General features: G+C 45.7%; 1 protein-coding gene across 1 annotated transcript in view; it reads right to left on the reverse strand.

The window, feature by feature from the left end:
• Nucleotides 1-20761, reverse strand: part of LOC127033612 (E3 ubiquitin-protein ligase TRIM71-like) — a 39461-nt gene extending 18700 nt beyond the window's left edge. The window contains exons 1-2 of the mRNA XM_050921584.1: nt 20036-20761; nt 13262-13429 (exon numbers count right to left, since the gene is read on the reverse strand). Of these exons, the coding sequence (XP_050777541.1) occupies nt 13262-13429; nt 20036-20761 (894 nt within the window). The remainder of the gene's footprint in view (nt 1-13261; nt 13430-20035) is intronic.
• Nucleotides 20762-22114: the final 1353 nt, after the last annotated feature.

A 22114-nucleotide genomic window follows, 5' to 3' on the forward strand; every position in this document is an offset into this window, starting at 1 on the left:
CACTCTAGGCTCTAGCCGAGAAGTTCATCTTCTGATTGGATTGCATACACTGAGGAAGTGCATTCTGCAATGTAATAGGAGACAGGCTACTACTGTGGGACTCCAGAGACCATGGGACTAGGCCTTCAGAGATGTCTTGATATTAAAGGGGTGTTATCAGTTACATTCACCGTGCTATAAAGGCAAGGGTGCCACAGCTGGATGGCGGAAGAAACTGGAAACTGATTGACACTCAAAGTAAAAGAGGTGCGTTTCTTTAAAGACAAAAGGAACATTAGAGAGCTGTTTATGAACTGTGTGTTGTGTACAGTTAGGATTATTCAAACATGCAGCTCAGAGCACATCTGTTTTCCACTCTTTAGGAGGCAAGATGAATGTATGAAGAAAACAGTATCCAATCACTATAAAATGCTATAACAAATTATAGACTCATAGACTCATAGATTCCAGGGTCAGAAGGGACAATTATGATCATCTAGTCCAACCCCCTGCACAAAGCAGGCCACAGAACCCTATCCATCCACTTCTATAACAAACCCCTAACCTATGCCTGAGTTATTGAAGTCTTCAAATTGTGGTTTGAAGACCTCAAGCTGCAGAGAATCCACCAGCAAGTGACTTGTGCCTCATGCTGCAGAGGAAGGCGAAAAACCTCCAGGGCCTCTGCCAATCTGCCCTGGAGGAAAATTCTTGCCCGACCCCAAATATGGCGATTATGCTGCACCAAGTTGTTACTTCTCTCCGATCAATATACTAGAAGCTAGAAACTGGGCCAAATGCTGACATATATTTCCAAAAAACAGTTCCATCTTGATTTTCTTAAATCAGCTGCATAAAAATGACTGACTTTTTAGAACCAGTCTTTCTCTATTGTTCCAAGATTTGACAGGGATATGCCATTTAAAATCTACATAAAAGGATTACCTGATAATCCCACTGACAAACTACATGAAAACTATTTGCATCTTTCAAGACGGGGACTTGCTCCAGTCCCTTTTGAATCATATGTGACACTCAAGAGCCAGATATTCCGCTGTTGTAAATCTGCACAGCTCCACTGAAATTAATGTAGCTATACCAGTTCATATAAGTCAAGGATCTGGCTAATGTAGATGTTATCTATGAATATTAAAAATACATTAAATAGAGTTAAGGTTGAAAGTACGGATCAGTAATTCAAAAGTAAAATCCTTACAGGGATGTCACAATTATCACCACAAAAAGCATTGCAAGACCAGGAAACTTGGAAGGAATCCAAACATGTTACGGTATAGGTATCTTAACTGTGCATTTGCAAGTAACTTCAATTCTAGCCTATGACGACACGATGCAAAACAAATCTACAATTATCATTAGTATAATTATGGTATTCGCTGGTCTGGATTAAATTCAACTGGTTTCTAAAAAAACATTTTTCATTTTTGACTCATGGTCACAACATTTTCTAAGTGCCTTTACTACAGCATTTCCAAATTTTAATATGTCTGCATTTCTTTTAAATTTACACCTTAACTGTAACTTTGAATTTCCTGAATTAGTAATGCTTGTTTTAGGGAGGATTACAACAACAGCCCCTGTAATGTGTTTATTCTGTGAACTACAGATATGTACCCTCCACCTTACCTGCAAAGGGTTAAGAAGTTCACACAGCCTAGCTGACACCTGACCAGAGGAACAAGATGTTTCAAAAGGAAGGAGGAAATTTTCCTTTGTTTTGGTCAGTTTCAGTTTCAGCCAGAGTGAAAAAAAGATCAAGGAACCTGCCTCTTATCAGAGTAGTAAATTTATTATCTTTTGTAACTTGCCTTTGTGCAATTAGAGGAATAATCAAACTTGGGTATTCTTGTGTGTACTAAGGTTTTTTGCCCAGGGGAACATCCTGGGTTTTAAATCTGTTGTCTGTGAGATCGACTTGTGTGCTCGTCTTCCAGAGATTTTTTTCCTTTTCCTTTTCCTTTTCTTTTCTTTAATTAAAAGCCTTATTTTTAAGAACCTGATTGATTTTTTTCCCGTTTTTTAGATCCAAGGGAATTTGATCTAGACTCACCAGGTACTGGTGGGGGGAAAAAGGGAGGGGGAAGGAGTAATTCTTCCTTGTTTTTCAGATCCAAGGGAATTGGATCTGGACTCACCAGGGATGGGGGGGGGGTCTCTCAAGGCTACCAGGGAGGGGAAGGTTTTTTGAGGGGAAGACAGCTTTCCAGATGACTCAGACATCTGGATGGTAGCAGCGAGTCCAGACCTAAGCTGGTAGTTAAGCTTAGATGTGTTCATGCAGGTCCCCACATCTGTAGCCTAAAGTTCAGAGTGGGGGTGAGACTTATGACAGTGCCAGTGTAGACAAGCCCTTAGTGAGTGAACTTTGGTACCATCACTATTGGGAACAATGGGAGACAGTGTGAAAGAAGGCACCTTTTTGAGTTTAAATCTAATTTGCAAGCGGTAAGGCCTGAGGCTAAAAGAGATGGGTTAAAATAGCAAAGATGCTTTATATAGCAACTAGTGACAAGTTGTGTTTCTGGGTTTGTTTTGGCTTTGAATACTTTGTCAAATTAAGGTAAAACTGAAAGCTCCAATGCTTTGCTGGCATTTGGGATGTTTGCACTGCTTCCACAGTGTGTTCCTACTCCAACTCCTATCCAGTGATATTCCCCAGAGTAAAAACTGACCACCCAGATGTGTATCAGTTTCTCTCTGCTCAACATTTACGGGGTTTAAACTAAAGACTATTCCTAAAAATCGACCTAGTTCAGCAGTTTCAAGTTTTCAACATAGACTAGGCCAGAGACCACCCAGATAGGGGAAAAAATGGGGGAGAGGAATTGTTCTGAGTTGGGAGGGGAGCTGAAGGAAAGGAGACTAAAACAAAAACAAGGAGTTTTGATGGAAATAAGGCTAAAAGGCAAGAAAATTGGCAGACTAGAAATAGCAACAAACCTCCATTTTTAGACCAGAAAGCAGACAACTTTGGTTTGCATTTTTTATATATAAGCTTTTCCCAAAAATGTTTCGCCATGAGCAATTTGCAGAAATGCCAGCATAAGCAACATTCATTTTTCCTGACACTCCTCCCACCCCAAAATTTTAATTCAAGGAATTCAATCAACCGAAAATCATGTGTGGTAAACAAACATTTCTACCACTTTTATAAATAAAATCTTAACTCTAAAAGTGATTTGAGTAAACTTGTTTGACGTGACACTATTTATGGTGTTTACAGTTTTACATTTCTTTCAGCTTGGGCAATGAAAAAACCAAGCCAGTTTCACTGCCGAAATCAGTGTCAGTTTCAGGTTCTCAGTGCATGGAGATGATAGTTAAAAAACAAATGGTTAAGTGGATTTATTTGTAAATTGTTGACATGTTTCTATTTGTTCTAGACTTTATAAGGCACTCCGGTTTGCCAAAAAAGTTGTATTTGGGACCAAATACAGGCTGGCCGACAATAAAGTTTAGCGCTATTGTTTTCAGGCCCCTTTTACAGTGCACATACAAGCCCGTGGCATCTGAAAACTTAAAACTAAAGGCCCGTTTCTTACATAGTCACTAGCTTAATACTAGATGTGACAAGGCACCAATATTTTCATCCCTTTGTCATTTGATGCAGCTCAGAGTAGGTCTAGGCAGCAAGGCTGGTGAACAAATGCTGTCTGCCTACATTAGCACTCAAATCGGTTCAGCAGCAGCAGCGGTGGTGCAGACAATTCTTTAGCAAATTATAATTACTGGTGTGTTATATCAAACTGAAAAACAGTTAGCAACTGTACTGGACAATACTGTCCTGAAAAATCAGTCTCATTTTATTCCATCAGGGCATTGGCGGCAGCATTCTAGAGTTTTCAGATTTAAAATTTATGTCCGCAGACCTAAGACATCAATGCCAGCTAATAAATAAATCCCTTTCTCCCCCTGAACCCCACCAACTAGTGTATTGTTCCACGCCTCTCAACCATTACAGTCCTACTAATGCAAGATAAGCATGTAAAGATTTAGGGTGGCCTTCCAGACTCACTGGTGAGTTGGAGAAAGGGGGATGGGGAGACTGATCTGTTTTGCTTTTGGTATTTCTAGATTCCTTTCAAATTCTTAAGTGTTAGGTGGTCAGGTTCCATCCCATCTGGGTGCTACTTATTACTTTGCCAACAGGCAATCCCCTCAATTTATTTCAGTAAGACAAAAAGGCATTGCCCTAATGGCCCTGCCTACCACCTCTGCGTTCTGCTAATGACCCAGGCCTGTTACTGTAAAACACCACAGTAAAGGCAACTGAGGGCACGTCTACACTACAGGATAATTTCGAATTAACTTAAACCAGTTTTATTAAACAGATATTATAAAGTCGATTGCACGCGTCCACACTAGGCACATTAATTTGGCGGTGTGCGTCCATGGTCCGAGGCTAGCATCGATTTCCGGAGCGTTGCACTGTGGGTAGCTATCACTATAACTATCCGGCCAATAACTTTGATTTGCGGCCACACTAACCCTAAATCGATATGTTAATACCGATTTTAGTGTTACTCCTCTCGTTGGGAAGGAGTACAGAAATCGATTTTAAGAGCCCTTTAAATCGATTTAAAGTGCATTGTACTGTGGACGGGTACAGCGTTAAATTGATTTAACACTGTTAAAATCAGTTTAACAGCATAGTGTGGACCAGGCCTCAGGGATTGCCTAGGCCAGGGGTAGGCAACGTATGGCACGTGTGCTGAAGGCAGCACGTGAGCTGATTTTTAGTGGCACTCACACTGCCCAGGTCCTGGCCACCTTTTGTATATTTTTGGGAAACTATTAAGCTTCTCTCCCCCGATATCTTAGGCAAGAGCAGTGATCTCCAGAAGGAAATACAGCAGGATTACTGCAAAGGCCCGAGACTTGGAAGTAGAATATAAAATGATAATCCCAGCTCTGCTACTAATTCATGGCATTCATAAAAGTTAGTGCTTTGAGGATTTCAGATGCTCAATGGCAAAAATCCAGGGACTGATTTTCAGAGGGTCCTGAGCATCAACATTTCCAACTGAAGTCTCACTTACACACTGTAGGTTTTCAGCACCTCTGATAATGATGTTCTAGATGTCTAAAGTTAAGCATTTAAATGGAGACCATCTTTGAAAAATTCAACCTATCCTCAGAGCCTCGGTATCACCATCTGTAAGATGGGGCAAATAAAAAACATCTACCAAGAATTGCTGAATCTCTTGATTGTACTGAGAGTCTGGTTTATTAAGATCTGGTTTAAGGCCTGATTTAGGACTTTTAAATGTTTGAGTTTGGCTAAACTGCCTACAACTGTGTTATGAGATTAATATTTGAAGAGCTTTAAAAGTGGGCAGTGCTGTATAAGTGATGTGTTACTTATTACAGCTCAGGAGAAGATAGTAGTTTAGGGCCTGATTCTGTCATGTGTCTCACGCTGACTAGTCCTTTACTTGGCAAGAAGTTCTACTGACATCAGCAGGATTATCTGCAGAGTCAGGTACTACGCAGAGAGAGTAAGGATAGCTGAACTGGGTCCTTACCTGTGTATCTGGTCAAATTCCTTTCTGCCTACCAAAACGCTTCCTGCAGTTTGAAGGGGCACGGTAATTTTCTTACATCCTTCTCTCGTATTTAGATTTGTTGTGCGCTGCTGCATTCCACCTTTCTTACAAAATGCTTTATGATCCTTGAATGCAGAAATGCCTTCACGCACACTCTGCTTAAATTCATCCGCGTTCCTATTCTGATCATTCTAATCCAAGTAGCTGACGCTTAATACTTGTCATGTGGCACTGCCCAAAACTCCCAACCATGCTTGGGGACCCATTGTGCTGGCACTGGTCAGAGCCATACTAAGAGACAGTCTCTGTTCTGAAAAGCTGCAGATAGTTGCTGGCAGCTATACAGCAGCAATGAGGCATGTGCCACCTCCAAAACAAGATAGCTCTAAAAGAGCTGAACTTTGAGCCTGTCTTAAACAGATAGCTAAGGGTTAATGTTCTTTTACCTGGAAAGAAGTAACCTGAAACACCTGACCAGAGGACTAATCAGGAAACAAGACTTTTTCAAATCTGGGTGGAGGGAAGTTTGTGTGTGAGTTCTTTGTCTTTTGTCTTCTGCCTGTACTCTCTCGGTTATGAGAGGATTTTTCTGCCTCCTGCTTTTCTAATCTTCTGTTTCCAAGTTGTAAGTACAAAGATAGGAAGACCATAGGTTTGTTTTTTTGTATTTACATGTGTGTAGTTGCTGGAATGTGTTAAATTGTATTCTTTGTGGATAAGGCTGTTTATTCATATTTCTTTTAAGCAATTGACCCTGTATTTGTCACCTTAATACAGAGAGACCATTTTTATGTAATTCTCTTTCTTTTTACATAAAGCTTTCTTTTTAAGACCTGTTGGAGTTTTTCTTTAGTGGGGAACTCCAGGGAATTGAGTCTGTAGCTCACCAGGGAATTGGTGGGAGGAAGAAGTCAGGGGGATATCTGTGTGTGTTAGATTTACTAGCCTGACTTTGCATTCCCTCTGGGTGAGGGGGGAAGAGAGATTAGCTCTCAGTACTTCTGTTTTCCAGGACTGGAAATAGAGAGGGTGGAATCCCTCTGTTTAGATTCACGGAGCTTGCTTCTGTGTATCTCTACAGGAACCCAGGGAGGGAACACCTGGAAGGGAGAAGGGGGGGGGGGAATGGTTTATTCCCCTTTGTTATAAGACTCAAGGAATTTGGGTCTTGGGGTCCCCAGGGAAGGTTGTTGGGGGGACCAGAGTGTCCCAAAACACTCTAAATTTTTGGGTGGTGGCAGCTTTACCAGATCCAAGCTGGTAACTAAGCTTGGACATTTTCATGCTAACATCCATATTTTGGACACTAAGGTCCAAATCTGGGAATATGTTATGACATGGTGGCAGCGTTTGTGGGAAAGATAGAATCCAGAAGCCAGTAGGAATATTATATTTTTCTTTTCTCTGCTAGGGGCTTTTAAGCAGAGAGAAACAGTTTGGTTTTAATAGGAGCCAGAGAGAATTTTTTTTTCTCTGCTCTCTCTTGCAGTTTCTGGCTTGCATATTAAGCAGGGAACCATTAAGGAACTATTACGGGTCTTTTGTCACACAATAGCACTCCCATTGTGAGACAAGTATCCAGCAATACACATGCAAATACAGTGTTTTTTCTGGTTTACTTTACATTGAAAAGATTAGCTAGAGGAAGAAAGGGAAAAAGGCACTGTTGCTAGGGCAGACCCCAGGAGGCAACAGAGAAGCTGCCGTTCAGACAATAAACACCAGAGGGCGCCTCAGCACAAGAAAGCAGAAAACATGAGTTCCAAGGAGAGCCTAAGGCAGGAGCGAGCAAGGCAACAAGCCATAGACAAAGAAAATGAACATAAGAAACGGATAGAACTAATTAATGCAGAACTAGCCAAGGAAGGGGCAGCCTACAAAAGAAAACAACAAGAAGAAGAAGAGGTGGCTCACAGAAGGAAACAAGAAGAAGAAGATGCAGCCCACAGAAGACAGACAGAATTCCAGAGGGAGGCCCACCGCCAGACCCTAGAATTAGAAAAGGCTAAGCAACAGGCTCCAGCCAATCCTAACAACCCTTCACCAATTATGGTTCCACATCCCAAGAAATTTCCCACCTACAAGGCAGGTGATGACACTGAGGCCTTCTTGGAAAATTTTGAAAGAGCCTGTCTTGGGTACAGCATCTCTGAAGACCAGTATATGGTAGAATTGAGACCACAGTTCAGTGGACCTTTAGCAGAGGTGGCGGCTGAAATGCCTAAGGAGCAAATGAACGACTATAAACTTTTTCAAACCAAGACCAGATACAGAATGGGGATAACCCCGGATCATGCCCGTCGGAGTTTCAGAACCCAAAAGTGGAAACCAGATGTGTCATTTCCCAAACACGCCTACTACGTTGGGAAAAATTATGAGGCCTGGATATCAGGACACAATGTTAAATTCTTGGAAGAACTGCACCTCCTCAAACAAATGGAGCAGTTCTTGGATGGTGTTCCTGAGGACATAACACGGTACATACAAGATGGAAAACCCAAAAATCTCACCGAGGCGGGGGAGATTGGAGCCAGATGGATGGAAGTGGCAGAAAGCAAGAAAGCTACTGTCAAGGGGAACAAATACCCCAGAAGGCACACCGACCATAAATCCTACAACCGAGGGCAGCCAAAAACCCCACCCAGAACCCAAGTAAAGCCACAGACACACTATTCTTCCACCTCACCAGTCTCTAGTAACTCACCTCGACCCAGTGACCAGTCAGATGGAAGATGCTTCAAGTGTAATGAACTGGGACATATCAAGGCCAACTGCCCAAAGACCGCCAACCGAGTGCAGTTCATTACACCACCAACACCCAAAAGATCCCCAGGCCCAGATGCCTCTCAAATACCCTTCGAGCGAAGGGAAAATTTGAGAGTGGACGGAAAGAAGGTTACTGCGTGGAGAGACACGGGGGCACAAGTGTCAGCTATCCACCAATGCTTCGTAGACCCCAAATTCATCAACCCAAAGGCCCAAGTGACAATTTACCCCTTCGTGTCACAAGCTGTAGACTTGCCTACAGCTGAACTGCCTGTCTAGTACAAAGGCTGGTCAGGAATGTGGACTTTTGCAGTCTATGACAATTATTCCATCCCCATGCTACTGGGGGAAGACTTGGCCAACCAGGTGAAGTGGGCCAAGAGAGTGGAAATGGTTACACGCAGCCAAGCCAGGCAAGCTTCTAGACCCATTTCTGATCCTGAGCCGTCCACAGACGCCCCGTCGGTGTTACCAGAGACCCAGACAGAGGTAGTGGACACAGATTCCATGCCAACCACTGAAACAGCCACAGCACCTCCAGTCCCAGGCCCGGAATTGGAACAGCAACCAGCACCAGCAATTGCAACCACATCTTCAAACTCAACGCCAGAGGGCGCCAGCGAGCCAAAACTGGCAGAAGCAACAGATAGCCATACCCAAAAGGCTCAGCCAGAGCCTGAAATAACCTCAGGTGCACCAGCAGAGAGTGGTTCACCAGCAACGGAAACAACCCCATCAGCTACATCGCTTCCAGAGGGACCAAGCCCAAGTCCACAGGGTGAGGAAGAACTGGTGACCCTAGCCTCAAGGGAACAGTTCCAGACTGAGCAGGACGCAGATGACAGCCCGCAGAAAGCATTGGCGGCGGCACGGAGCACCCCACCGCCTCTCAGTTCTTCTAATCGATCCCAGTTTGCTATAGACCAAGGACTTTTATACAAGGAGATTCTTTCTGGTGGACACTGGGAAGAATGGCAGCCGCAAAAACAGTTGGTGGTTCCAGCTAAGTACCGGGGGAAGCTCTTAAGCTTAGCCCATGATCATCCCAGTGGCCATGCTGGGGTGAACAGAACCAAGGACCGGTTGGGGAAGTCCTTCCACTGGGAGGGGATGGGCAAGGACGTTGCCAAGTATGTCCGGTCTTGTGAAGTATGCCAAAGAGTGGGAAAACCCCAAGACCAGGTCAAGGCCCCTCTCCAGCCACTCCCCATAATTGAGGTCCCATTTCAGCGAGTAGCTGTTGATATTCTGGGTCCTTTCCCAGAGGACACCCAGAGGAAAGCAGTACGTACTGACTTTCGTGGACTTTGCTACCCGATGGCCCGAAGCAGTAGCTCTAGGCAACACCAGGACTAACACTGTGTGCCTGGCCCTAACAGACATTTTTGCCAGGGTAGGTTGGCCCTCCGACATTCTTACAGATTCAGGATCTAATTTCCTGGCAGGGACCATGAAAGAACTGTGGGAAACTCATGAGGTGAACCACTTGGATGCCACCCCGTACCACCATCAAACCAATGGCCTGGTGGAAAGGTTTAATGGAACTTTGGGGGCCATGATACGTAAATTCGTCCACGAACACTCCAATAATTGGGACCTAGTGTTGCAGCAGTTGCTGTTTGCCTACAGGGCTGTACCACATCCCAGTTTAGGGTTTTCACCGTTTGAACGTGTATGGTCACAAGGTTAAGGGGCCATTACAGTTGGTGAAGCAGCAATGGGAAGGGTTTACGCTTTCTCCAGGGACTAACATTCTGGACTTTGTAAGCAACCTACAAAACACCCTCCGACACTCTTTAGCCCTTGCTAAAGAGAACCTAAAGGATGCTCAGGAAGAGCAAAAGGCCTGGTATGACAAACATACCAGAGAACGTTCCTTCAACGTAGGAGACCAGGTTATGGTCTTGAAGGCGCAACAGGCCGATAAGATGGAAGCATCATGGGAAGGGCCATTCACGGTCCAAGAGCGCCTGGGAACTGTGAACTACCTCATAGCATTTCCCAATTCCTCACTAAAGCCCAGAGCGTACCATGTTAATTCTCTCAAGCCTTTCTATTCCAGAGACTTACAGGTTTGTCAGTTTACAGTCCAGGGAGATAATGCTGAGTGGCCTGACGGTGTCTACTACGAAGGGAAAAAGACGGTGGCGTGGAAGAGGTGAACCTCTCAACCATCCTGGAACGTCTGCAGCGGCGACAAATCAAGGAGCTGTGCACTAGCTTCACCCCATTGTTCTCAGCCACCCCAGGACGGACTGAACGGGCATACCACTCCATTGACACAGGTAATGCTCACCCAATTAGAACCCCACCCTACCGGGTGTCTCCTCATGCCCAAGCTGCTATAGAACGGGAGATCCAGAACATGCTACAGATGGGTATAATCCGCTCATCTACCAGTGCATGGGCATCTCCAGTGGTTCTGGTACCCAAACCAGATGGGGAAATACGCTTTTGCATGGACTACCGTAAGCTAAATGCGGTAATTCGTCCAGACAAATATCCAATGCCATGAACCGATGAGCTATTGGAGAAGTTGGGACGTGCCCAGTTCATCTCTACAATAGACTTAACCAAGGGGTACTGGCAAGTACTGCTAGATGAACCTGCCAAGGAAAGGTCAGCATTCCTCACCCATGCGGGGGTGTATGAATTTAATGTCCTTCCTTTCGGGCTGCGAAATGCACCCGCCACCTTCCAGAGGCTGGTAGATGGTCTACTAGCAGGACTGGGAGAATATGCAGTTGCCTACCTCGATGATGTGGCCATTTTTTCAGACTCCTGGCCCGAACACCTACTACACCTGGAAAAGGTCTTTGAGCGCATCAGGCAGGCCGGACTAACTGTTAAGGCCAAAAAGTGTCAAATAGGCCAAAACAGAGTGACTTATCTGGGACACCAGGTTGGTCGAGGAACCATAAACCCCTACAGGCCAAGGTGGATGCTATCCAAAAGTGGCCTGTCCCAAGGTCAAAGAAACAGGTCCAATCCTTCTTAGGCTTGGCCGGGTACTACAGGCGATTTGTACCACACTACAGCCAAATCGCTGCCCCACTGACCGACCTGACCAAAAAGACCCAGCCAAATGCAGTTAAGTGGACTGATGAGTGTCAAAAGGCCTCTACCCAACTTAAGGGAACGCTCATGTCTGACCCTGTGCTCAGGGCCCCAGACTTTGACAAGCCATTCCTAGTAACCACGGATGCATCTGAGCGTGGTATTGGAGCAGTTCTCATGTAGGAAGCAACGGATCACAACTTCCATCCGGTTGTGTTTCTCAGCAAGAAACTGTCTGAGAGGGAAAGTTACTGGTCAGTCAGTGAAAAGGAATGCTATGCCATTGTGTACACCCTGGAAAAGCTACGCCCATATGTTTGGGGACGGCGATTCCAGCTACAAACTGACCACGCTGCGCTAAAGTGGCTTCATACTGCCAAGGGGAACACCAAGAAACTTCTTCGTTGGAGTTTAGCTCTCCAAGATTTTGATTTTGAAATTCAGCACATTTCAGGAGCTTCTAACAAAGTAGCTGATGCACTCTCCCGTGAGAGTTTCCCAGAATCCAGTAGTTAAAAAGTGTTCTTAAAATGTAAAAGTCTGTTAGTTATATACTTAGTGGTATATGTAAAGGTGTGTGTGTTGTATTAATCTGTTTATTTTAAAGTTCTAGGAGGAAATCGCCGCCAGTGAGGTTCCCCACTGTCTGCAATTTGGGGAGCGTGTCATAACCAGATAGCTAAGTGTTAATGTTCTTTTACCTGGAAAGGAGTAACCTGAAACATCTGACCAGAGGACCAATCAGGAAACAAGACTTTTTCAAATCTGGGTGGAGGGAAGTTTGTGTGTGAGTTCTTTGTCTTTTGTCTTCTGCCTGTACTCTCTCGGTTATGAGAGGATTTTTCTGCCTCCTGCTTTTCTAACCTTCTGTTTCCAAGTTGTAAGTACAAAGATAGGAAGACCATAGGTTTGTTTTTTTGTATTTACATGTGTGTAGTTGCTGGAATGTGTTAAATTGTATTCTTTGTGGATAAGGCTGTTTATTCATATTTCTTTTAAGCAATTGACCCTGTATTTGTCACCTTAATACAGAGAGACCATTTTTATGTAATTCTCTTTCTTTTTACATAAAGCTTTCTTTTTAAGACCTGTTGGAGTTTTTCTTTAGTGGGGAACTCCAGGGAATTGAGTCTGTAGCTCACCAGGGAATTGGTGGGAGGAAGAAGTCAGGGGGATATCTGTGTGTGTTAGATTTACTAGCCTGACTTTGCATTCCCTCTGGGTGAGGGGGGAAGAGAGATTAGCTCTCGGTACTTCTGTTTTCCAGGACTGGAAATAGAGAGAGTGGAATCCCTCTGTTTAGATTCACGGAGCTTGCTTCTGTGTATCTCTACAGGAACCCAGGGAGGGAGCACCTGGAAGGGAGAAGGGGGGGGGGAATGGTTTATTCCCCTTTGTTATAAGACTCAAGGAATTTGGGTCTTGGGGTCCCCAGGGAAGGTTGTTGGGTGGACCAGAGTGCCCCAGAACACTCTAATATTTTGGGTGGTGGCAGCTTTACCAGGTCCAAGCTGGTAACTAAGCTTGGATGTTTTCATGCTAACACCCATATTTTGGACGCTAAGGTCCAAATCTGGGAATATGTTATGACAGAGCCTACAAGTTACAAGTCAAATTGTGCACAGTCTCACGTGGAAACAGCTTGATGTCCCTATTTATGAAAGGAGGATGCGACAAAGATGCATGTGAATAGTGTGCTGGCATTTCCTTTGCTTTGCTGCTGACAGGAAAGTTCCTTCCTGAATAGTGAAAAGACACCACCAAGTACAACAAGGGAGAGGGTGAGGTAGAGAATAGGGGACAATTTTTTGCCCTTCACACACAGGGGACATTGGAGAAGCAGGCACAGCTGGAAGACAAAAGGGAACATTCCCTTAGTCACATGCGTGACTTACCTGAATATCCTGGCGCCCTTGCTGAGCATCTCCTAGCAGTTGAATGGTGAGGGTTTCAGAATCCTGGAGGACACTTTGAAGGTAGAGAAAGTTATGACCCACATGTGGTCCCGTGGTGCATTCCCAGCAGATGGGGACAGAACAAGTGTCACAGTAGAGATGCGGCACCTGGAAAAGGACACAGGGGAAAAAAATGGTATGACACACTAAGCTACCCACAGAAGAAAACAAGTATCTTAACCATAAGAGGCGATATTACGGGTGGTAAGCCAAGTGTTCACAACAGCTTCTACAGAGGAAAAGCGATCCCTCTTGTAAGCAGCCACTCATATGTGGACAAGAATAAAATAGAAGTGTTATTATTTTCTTTGCAATTGTTGGGATTTTATGGATCCCAATGAATCTGATGCTGGATAGAATCAAGGGACTTTGATGCGATTCAATTTGATGTGATTCGCTTCAATTCAACACGGCTTTATTCAATGTGAACAAAAGGAGAGCCCCTGGTACAAAAAAACAGGCAGTGTCCCTCCAGCAAGGAGCCCTTCCCCTTGCTATTTTAGAGCACATGGCACTTACATAACAACCTACATAACATGAACCTCTAACCAATCAGAGTTAATCTTTCCATATATGAGTTAGTTTATCACATGCTCATAGTTCTCCATTCCACATGCTGAGCTCAACCCCTCCACCTGACCTTCTCTAGAATGTTTCTAGGGCAGTGAGCAACAGCCTGCTTCCCTATGCATAAGCACCCTGCAAACCACATTTTAACCAAAATGAACGTAAGCATACCCTTAACAAGACAGTACCAGGATGTCCATCCCACCTCTCTCTCAAGAATGGAAACCATCTGCCAACACTCACCCATTTGAGTATGTCACCTATTGCACATTTCAGATAACTTTTCTTGCATATACAAACATTGCATAAACTTACTGAGCCATTTAAATTTACTGTCCTGTTGTTGCACTGGGCACATCAAGCAAAAAAAAACAAGGACAATCCTCTCTATTTGCAAGACAGAACATACAAGGCAAACTGGATGCAAACGCTTGCCATCATCACCCAGGGTGGTGTCGAAGTCAAGGACTGTGGCAATTCTCCTGTGCCAGCCAGCACTTTCAGTGTCAGTGGAACTTCTGGGAAGAAACTGGAATTAGGAGGAATAAACTGTACATTGTAAGTTAGTTACAGAATTTAAAGATTAGCCTGTCCACTTTTTTAAGACAAATGGAATCATGTTGGTTAATAAACCTAAACTAAATCCCAAACTCACATTCACTCCAGAGTGAAACTCTGTATATGCCATATCCTGTATTTATTCACTACCAGTACCTGCTTGCAAGTTTGCATTCCATCCAGGGAGCGTCACCCAGCCCCACTCCCAGCCTGGGCTCAGGCCCCAGATGCCGCCCCATACCTGGGGCCCCAGTCTTAGCTCTGCTCCCACCTGCAGCCTCAGGCCCTTACCCCGTTCGTGTTCCCCCTCTTCCCCAGAGCCATGATCCCACTTCTGGCCCCAGCTTGGAGGGAGTGAGGGAGCGCAGTCGGGGTGGGGTGGGGTGGGGTGGGGACATGAGGAAAAAAAAGTTGGGGACCGCTGTTCTAAAGTGATATATCAATAGGCTTTGCAATCTAGATTTAATTACAAGAGAAAGAGAATCAGTGGGGGAATACCACTTAATATGACCATGCTTACTCCAGCTCCACCACCCTTTCTTAAAGTTAAGCTTTTAAAAAAAAAATCTAATCTCCCCCTCAGAGACCTCAACATATGTTCACTCTGCAATGAAGATGGCTAGACAGTGAAAGGCAGCTGGAGGAGGACAGAGTGCAGCCAACTTCAAGATGACCTGCTAGAATCTTCTAAACCACCAGGTCTCAAATTGTGAGTCGAGACCCCAAAGCGGGTTGCAACCCTCTTTGAATGGGGTTGCCAGGACTGGCTTAAACTTGCTTCAGCCCTTGGCAGCAGGACTCAGGTTGCAGCCCCCTGGCCTGGGGTTGAAGCCTTGAGCTTCAGCTTTCCCCCCCACCCCCTGGGGTTTTGGTCCTCCCACCCACCCAGGGCAGTGGGGCTTGGGTGGACTCAGGCTTCAGTCCCCCCACCTGGGGTCAGGAAGTAATTTTTGTTGTCAGAAGAGGGTCACGGTGCAATGAAGTTTGAGAATCCCTGCTCTAAGCACAAGTTGGAAAAGGCAAAAAGTGCATTACTCTTTTGGAGACAACTTCAGTTTTATTTCTTTTACCTTCATACAATAAAATGCAACATATTAAGAGGCACTTTAGCTGCACTAGTTATTTTATTTATCTGAGCGTTAGCGTCTGCATACACCCCAGTGTACCCGCAAAGAATCAGAGGGCCAGCCTGTCCCCTTCGTTACCATAAGTGTAAGGAATCCAGATCTATCTGGGTGACGGAAGGGAGCTCTGTGGGTAGAAGCACAGCACCATGCCCACTGACAGCCAATTCCACAGTGAATTAGCGAGTCAGAAAACTGACTGCCATCATTTATTATTCACAGTCTCCTTCTCTGAACCTAGCCCCAAGGTTCAGGGCCAGCAGCCAACTTTCCTGTCCCTCGCTTGTTTTTGGTGGTGTTTATTTTGCTTCCCCACCCCACCAAACAGGACCCCCTGTGCCCAATAAATCTAATGGACTGTGATAACTGTAGCTCAGAATAAGATTTTTTATTGATTCTAATCAGGAAGGATTAAGATCCAAACAAACACAGATCTTGCACCAACACAGCAGAGATTCCAGTTTTTTCTTCCAGTAGAAAGATACATATAAGGGTTCTCTTTCAAGCAGACAAATATGTACTAAATTTGTAGAGACCCACATATAAAAGACCATCCTAATCTGCTGCCCCCCACACAGGGTGACAAGACAGCAAAGGTGAAAAATCAGGATAGTGGGTGGGGGGTAATAGGAGCCTATATAAGAAAAAGACCCAACAATTGGGACTGTCCCTGTAAAATCGGGATATCTGGTCACCCCACCCCCACTTCCCATTTCTGGAGTACCAGTCTGAAATCGGAAGGGTTTGGATCATGATTATTGGAAATCATATACATTTTAAAAAACTATGACTAATCTTGGATTAGTAAAAACACAATCTGTAGAAGGATAAGAAGTTAATCTTCCATTACAGAAGAGCATTCTATCATGACAAAATGTATTCATTTTATCTCATTTTTAAGTACAGAATTATGTTTTATGTTTGCCTTAGACAAGTTTCAAAAGATTTCAAGTTCTCCCCCACTCAACCACATCCCCCAAAATCAAACATATGTAGCTTTGCAAAAAGTTCTGTTTCTGGGTGTAACATTTCGGTGTGCCTGCCACTTAAATTGTTATTTTCTTGTTTTTAAAAACCATAAGGGCAGGAAGCATAAGATTTTTTTCCCCTCTTTGAAACTTCATTTTTTGCCCCCTTGAAGATACACAGATAATGAAAGGACAGGGGCAGATTGCCACATTGTAATTTAACGGATAGGATTTTGGAATGACCTCTAAGCCATGGTAGCATTATTAACTGCTGCCCATTCATCCATGGTTGCTCAATTTAAGAACAAATATTTTGTGAATATAGCCTCAGAGATAAACAGCCATCTTGTTCGGGGCGGGTAGTGTAGAGAAGGAAAATTGGAGATAAAGATACCCTTTTCTTCCTAAATTAATGAAAAATAAACATACTAATAATTAGGGTTCACATGAAGTATTTTTACTGGATTTACTAATTGATTTTGTAATTATTACTAGGCCATTCTGTTCTAAAGATAGTTAAGGAATAAGTGATTTTCTTTTTAAATATTCTCCACTTTGTTAAAGTACTACACTTAGGAAGAGGGCAAAAATTAAATGTACAACTACAAAATGGGAAATAATTGGTTAGGCAGTAGTCCTGCTGAAAAGGATGTGGGGGATACAGTGGATCACAAATTGAATGAGTTAACAACAACATGAAGCTGCAAAAAAGGCTAAATCTAATTTTAAAGTGCACTACCAACAATACTGTATGTAAGACATGGGAGGGAATTGTTAATTCTACTCAGCATAGGTGAGGCCTCAGCTGGAGTACCGCATCCAGTTCTGGGCGCCACACTTTAGGAAAGATGTGGGCAAATTGGATTGTCCAGAGGAGAACAATAACAATTATGAAAAGTTCAGAAAACCTGGCCTAGGAGGATAGGTTACAAAACTGGGCACATTTAGTCTTGAGAAAAGATGACAGAGGGAACCTGATACCAGTCTTTAAATATGTTAAGGACTGTTACAAAGAGGATGATGATCAATTGCTGTCCATGTCCACTGAAGGTAAGATGAGAAGTAATGGGCTTAATATGCAGCAAGGGAGATTTAGGTTAGATATTAGGAAAAACTTTAACTATAAGGATACTTAGGTTCTGGAACAGGCTTACAAAGGGAAGCTGTAGAATCTCCATCATTGGAGGTTTTTAAAAACCAGTTGAACAAACATTTGTCAGGGATGGTCTAGGTTTACTTGGTCATGTCTCTGCACAGGGGCCAGATTGATGATCTCTTGAAGTCCAGTCTGGCCTTAGATTTTATGATTCTATATACCTGGGGAGGGGAAGAGAGAGAATATGGCCCTGAAAGTTTACACTTGTGAGATATTTGGCAGTTAGTGCCACTGTTAAGTCATAAACAAGTGGTAAAGCTGGGTTTGTAGGTCCTTAACATTTTCAATGGAGCAACCTTCAGACTATATTGATTTTTAAAATATATTATATGCATGTAAAATATGTGAAGGTGCTGAGTTTGTTGGTGAAGATCATTTATTCAGGTGATTAGTTTACCTTATTGGCACTATAGAAGAAAGTATCCAATTGTGAGCTACATTCCAATCTTCTTCAAATACCAGTGTCAGGGTTCCTTCCCCACTCTCAACTCTGGGGTACAGATGTGGGGACCCACATGAAAGATCCCCTAGACTGATTTCTACCAGCTTAGGTTAAAACTTCCCCAAGGCACAAATTCTCCCTTGTATTTAGGTAAATGATGCCACCACCTAGTGATTCAAACAAAAATTTTGGGAGGACCACTTGGAGCCCTATCTCCCCTCTAATATCTTCCCCCCACAGCCCTACACCCCCTTTCCTGGGGAAGCTTGAGAATAAACAAGATGAACACAGACCAATCACCTTGGGTTTTTAGGACACCAAGAAAAAACCAATCAGATTCTTAAAAAACAGAGCTTTCTTAAAAAGAAAAAAGGTATAACAAGCACCTCATGTCAAATAACTATTACTGGGTTTTATTTCACAGAGCATCTTACTCCCAGAGCAGACATTAAGATGTTCTCCTCTGAGAACAAGGTTTGTAAAAGAGATCCAAGACCAAGCTAGATATCCTAAACAACATATAACTAACTGCACATATCATCTCATCACTGGGACATCAATTATCAATTTACTGGCATTCCATTCGGAGTATTTTGATATGAAAAAAAAATTGGAAAAAAGTATATGATACCTCATCCCTTCAAGCCAGCTTACCATGTATTCCAAAATTCTGATCAGCTATAAACTTGAGATTCAGGGACCCTTTAAGACTGTTTCTAATTTCACTATATGTGCTTTCAAGTTTTAGGGGAATCTGTTACTCAAACTATTTAAGCCTATAAAAGCAGTGTGCGCTGTGGAAAGCATATGTTCCCCACCCCCTCCCCAACCACCCCTCTCCTCCACAAAAAAGTAAATGAGACAAGGAGGGTGAGAGAGACCAGCAGAAGCTGGCCCAATAAAAACTCTCTCTCACCTTCTGTCTCTAATATCCTCGGACCCACAGGGCTACAACAACACTGCATTTTTTTAAATGATAACACATTCCCCAACTCACCGGTCTGACCAGAAGGAAGATTCACAATTACACTCTTTGTTTATGTGTACTAATTTCCCCACCACAAACACAAAAATTTAAAAAATGCACCACCATCTTCTGAAGGAAGCAATGGACCCCATCACAACTTTTCACCTACTTTTAGGTTAGCAAAAATAGATGTTAGATCCTAAAGTCAACACTTCTTCCTCTGAAATAGAAACCTTTACAATACCAAGTGAACTGTTGAGAACTTTGGTGGGACTTTTAGTGGTTCAGCGCCAATGAGACTGTAAAAGTTTACAGCTAGCGCTCTTACAGAAATCAAACCACCCTCATGGGGACTAGAAACAACTGACACCAAATGGAAGTAGAAGGGTTAGATCTCCTCTCTCCCCCGCCCTTTCCTTAAGGCAGGAGGGGCCAGTTGAGACGGGAAGCCTCCAGAACAAGACAGTCGAAAGCAAACCAGCAATTCTCCCTGTCAACCAGGACACAAGTTCTTCCCCAGAAACCTAAGGCTCACCCGGCTTTCAGGCCCATCCCGAACTGCTGGTTCTGAACGCAAAGATGCTCTCGGAGTTTGCCGTAGCCAGCGTTACACAAGAGACACTTTGCTCTTCCACTCCTGATTCTGATGGGAAACCCGCCCCGGGGTATTTGCAAGGGCTAACGGCGATCGCCAGCCTAAGGGAGCGGAGAGGGGACCCGCCGGCTGGGGCGAGCCCTGGCCGGGTGCAGGCGGAGGGGCCCCGCAAGAGCACCCAGCGGGGAGAAGGGCGAGCGGGCGGCCGGCGCACACCTGAGCCCGGCGGGGGGGAGGTTCGAAGGCAGCTCCCCGATAGCAGGGGGGCAGGAGGGGGCCTGGGCGAGCGGAAAGGAAGAGGCAGCCCCGAGTTGCCCAAGGCGCCGGCAGGGCTCACCGCGTCACTGTGATGCTGGCAGTAGCTGGCCCGGTCCGGTAAGAAGGCGAAGATTCCGTCGGGCGCGGCGGCGGCGGCGGCGGCGGGGGCCCGGGCGGCTGGCTCGGGGTCGGGCACCCGGCCGAAGCGCTCGATGACTTGGTCCATGGTGCGGCTGACGCCCCGCGGCGCCCGCATGTAGCTGTCGCCCAGGAGCTCCGGCCAGTTCAGGCGGCTGAAGGTGGCAGCGTTGCCCTCGTTCCAGGAGCTGCAGGAGGGCTGCTCCTGCCGGGTTTGCGGCCACCCGAGCAGCAGCGGGGCCACGCCGCCCCCGCCGTAGGGAGTCGGGGCCGGAATCGGGGTCGGGGCCGGGGCCGGGGCGGGGGCGGCCGCAGAGGTGGAGGCGGGGGACGAGTCGCTGCTGGACCCGCGGTCCCGCTGCTGCAGCGGGAGGGGAGTGGGGCCCCGGCCGCTGTCGTTCTGCTCCTCGGCGGCGGTCCCCACCGCGTCCTGCAGGTTGCCGATGAGGAAGCGGGAGGAGGGCAGCTCCGGGACCGTCGCCTTCTGCTCGCAGAGGGGGCAACGCAGCTCGGGCGCGGGGAACGCGGCCCCGGCTGGGCGCTGCGCCTCCAGGCACTGGCAGCAGACGGCGTGCTGGCAGGGCAGGATCTGCAGGCGGCGAGTCGGGCCGCACAGCTCCTGGCACAGCGGGCAGCGCTGCAAGTCCTCCTCGGAAGACGAAGCCATTTGCAAGCGGCCTGGCTGCGAGGGAAGGCGGGCGCGGGGCAGGCGCCCCAGCAGCAGGGACTCGTGCAGAAGCCGAGCTGCGAATCACTTGCTGGCACCGACGATTAGTCCGTGTCTGCGGGCAGCCGGATCCTCGGAGCGCCGAGCGCCCAGGATCGTGTCCAGTTTGCTGCTGCGCAACAGATTCTGCTCGGCCGCCTCTACTTCGCGCCCGGGATCGGGTCCAATTTGCTGCTGCGCAACAGATTCTGCCCGGCCGCCTCTACTTCGCGCCCGGGATCCTGTCCAGTTTGCTGCTGCGCAACAGATTCTGCCCGGCCGCCTCTACTTCGCGCCTGGGATCGGGTCCAGTTTGCTGCTGCGCAACAGATTCTGCCCGGCCGCCTCTACTTCGCGCCCGGATCGGGTCCAGTTTGCTGCTGCGCAACAGATTCTGCCCGGCCGCGTCTAATTCGCGCCCGGGATCCTGTCCAGTTTGCTGCTGCGCAACAGATTCTGCCCGGCCGCCTCTACTTCGCGCCCGGGAGCGCCCTGGCCGCAGTGTAGCGAGTCCCCAGAACGAGGCTGGCTGAAACAGAGTCTGCATGTCCCCCCTACCCCAGTGGGCTCTTCGACAACGTGGTGGCCACGTGCCTCTTCCAGTGGCTGCCGCTACTCCTGCCCCTCCTCCAGTGTGAACGTGAGGGGTGGGTGCAAGGATTCTAGGATTAGTAGTTAAGAACTCGTTAAGCAGAGAAGTAAATACACCAAACTAACCTTAATGTAATATGTAGATTGCAAAAGACAGAAAGAAATAAAGAAATAAAAGGTTTGGTGTTTTAGCCAAACTCTCCAAAGGCAGGAAATTCTAAGAGTTAAACTTGCTGCTTCACTCTTAGCTCAGCTAGATTGCTTGTCCTCCGTAGATATGGTGTGCTTGAGTGCACCAGACATGAAAAGATACATGGTGCTTTACATATAGTAAGGGAAAGAGAAAATACCGCAGAGGTTTTAAAACATGAAAAGGAGGTAGGGTTAGAGTTAGAAATGAGCTACAAAGCCAGAAAGGGTACAAATCTATAAATGAAAATGTTAGGAAAGTGCTGAAACTGTCAAAATCTGACATAAACAGGGTATGAAACAAACAGCTAAAAGGCAAATGCTAATAAAAGAAATGAGCAAAATAGGAAAGAGAAAAACAGGGTAAACAGATTGTATGTCGTTCAGCCTCCTCTTTTAGCTCTGTCCTGCAAATATTTATGCACGCTTTCCTTTTGTGCCAAGAAGTAAGCACATGTTTAAGTATTTGGAGAACAGGGGCTTTGCTCTGTATGGTCCTGGATGCTGCAAAGAGATTTGCAAAGGAGAAGGACC

This window comes from Gopherus flavomarginatus, chromosome 13 (assembly GCF_025201925.1).
Source record: "Gopherus flavomarginatus isolate rGopFla2 chromosome 13, rGopFla2.mat.asm, whole genome shotgun sequence".
Taxonomy (NCBI): Eukaryota; Metazoa; Chordata; order Testudines; family Testudinidae; genus Gopherus; species Gopherus flavomarginatus.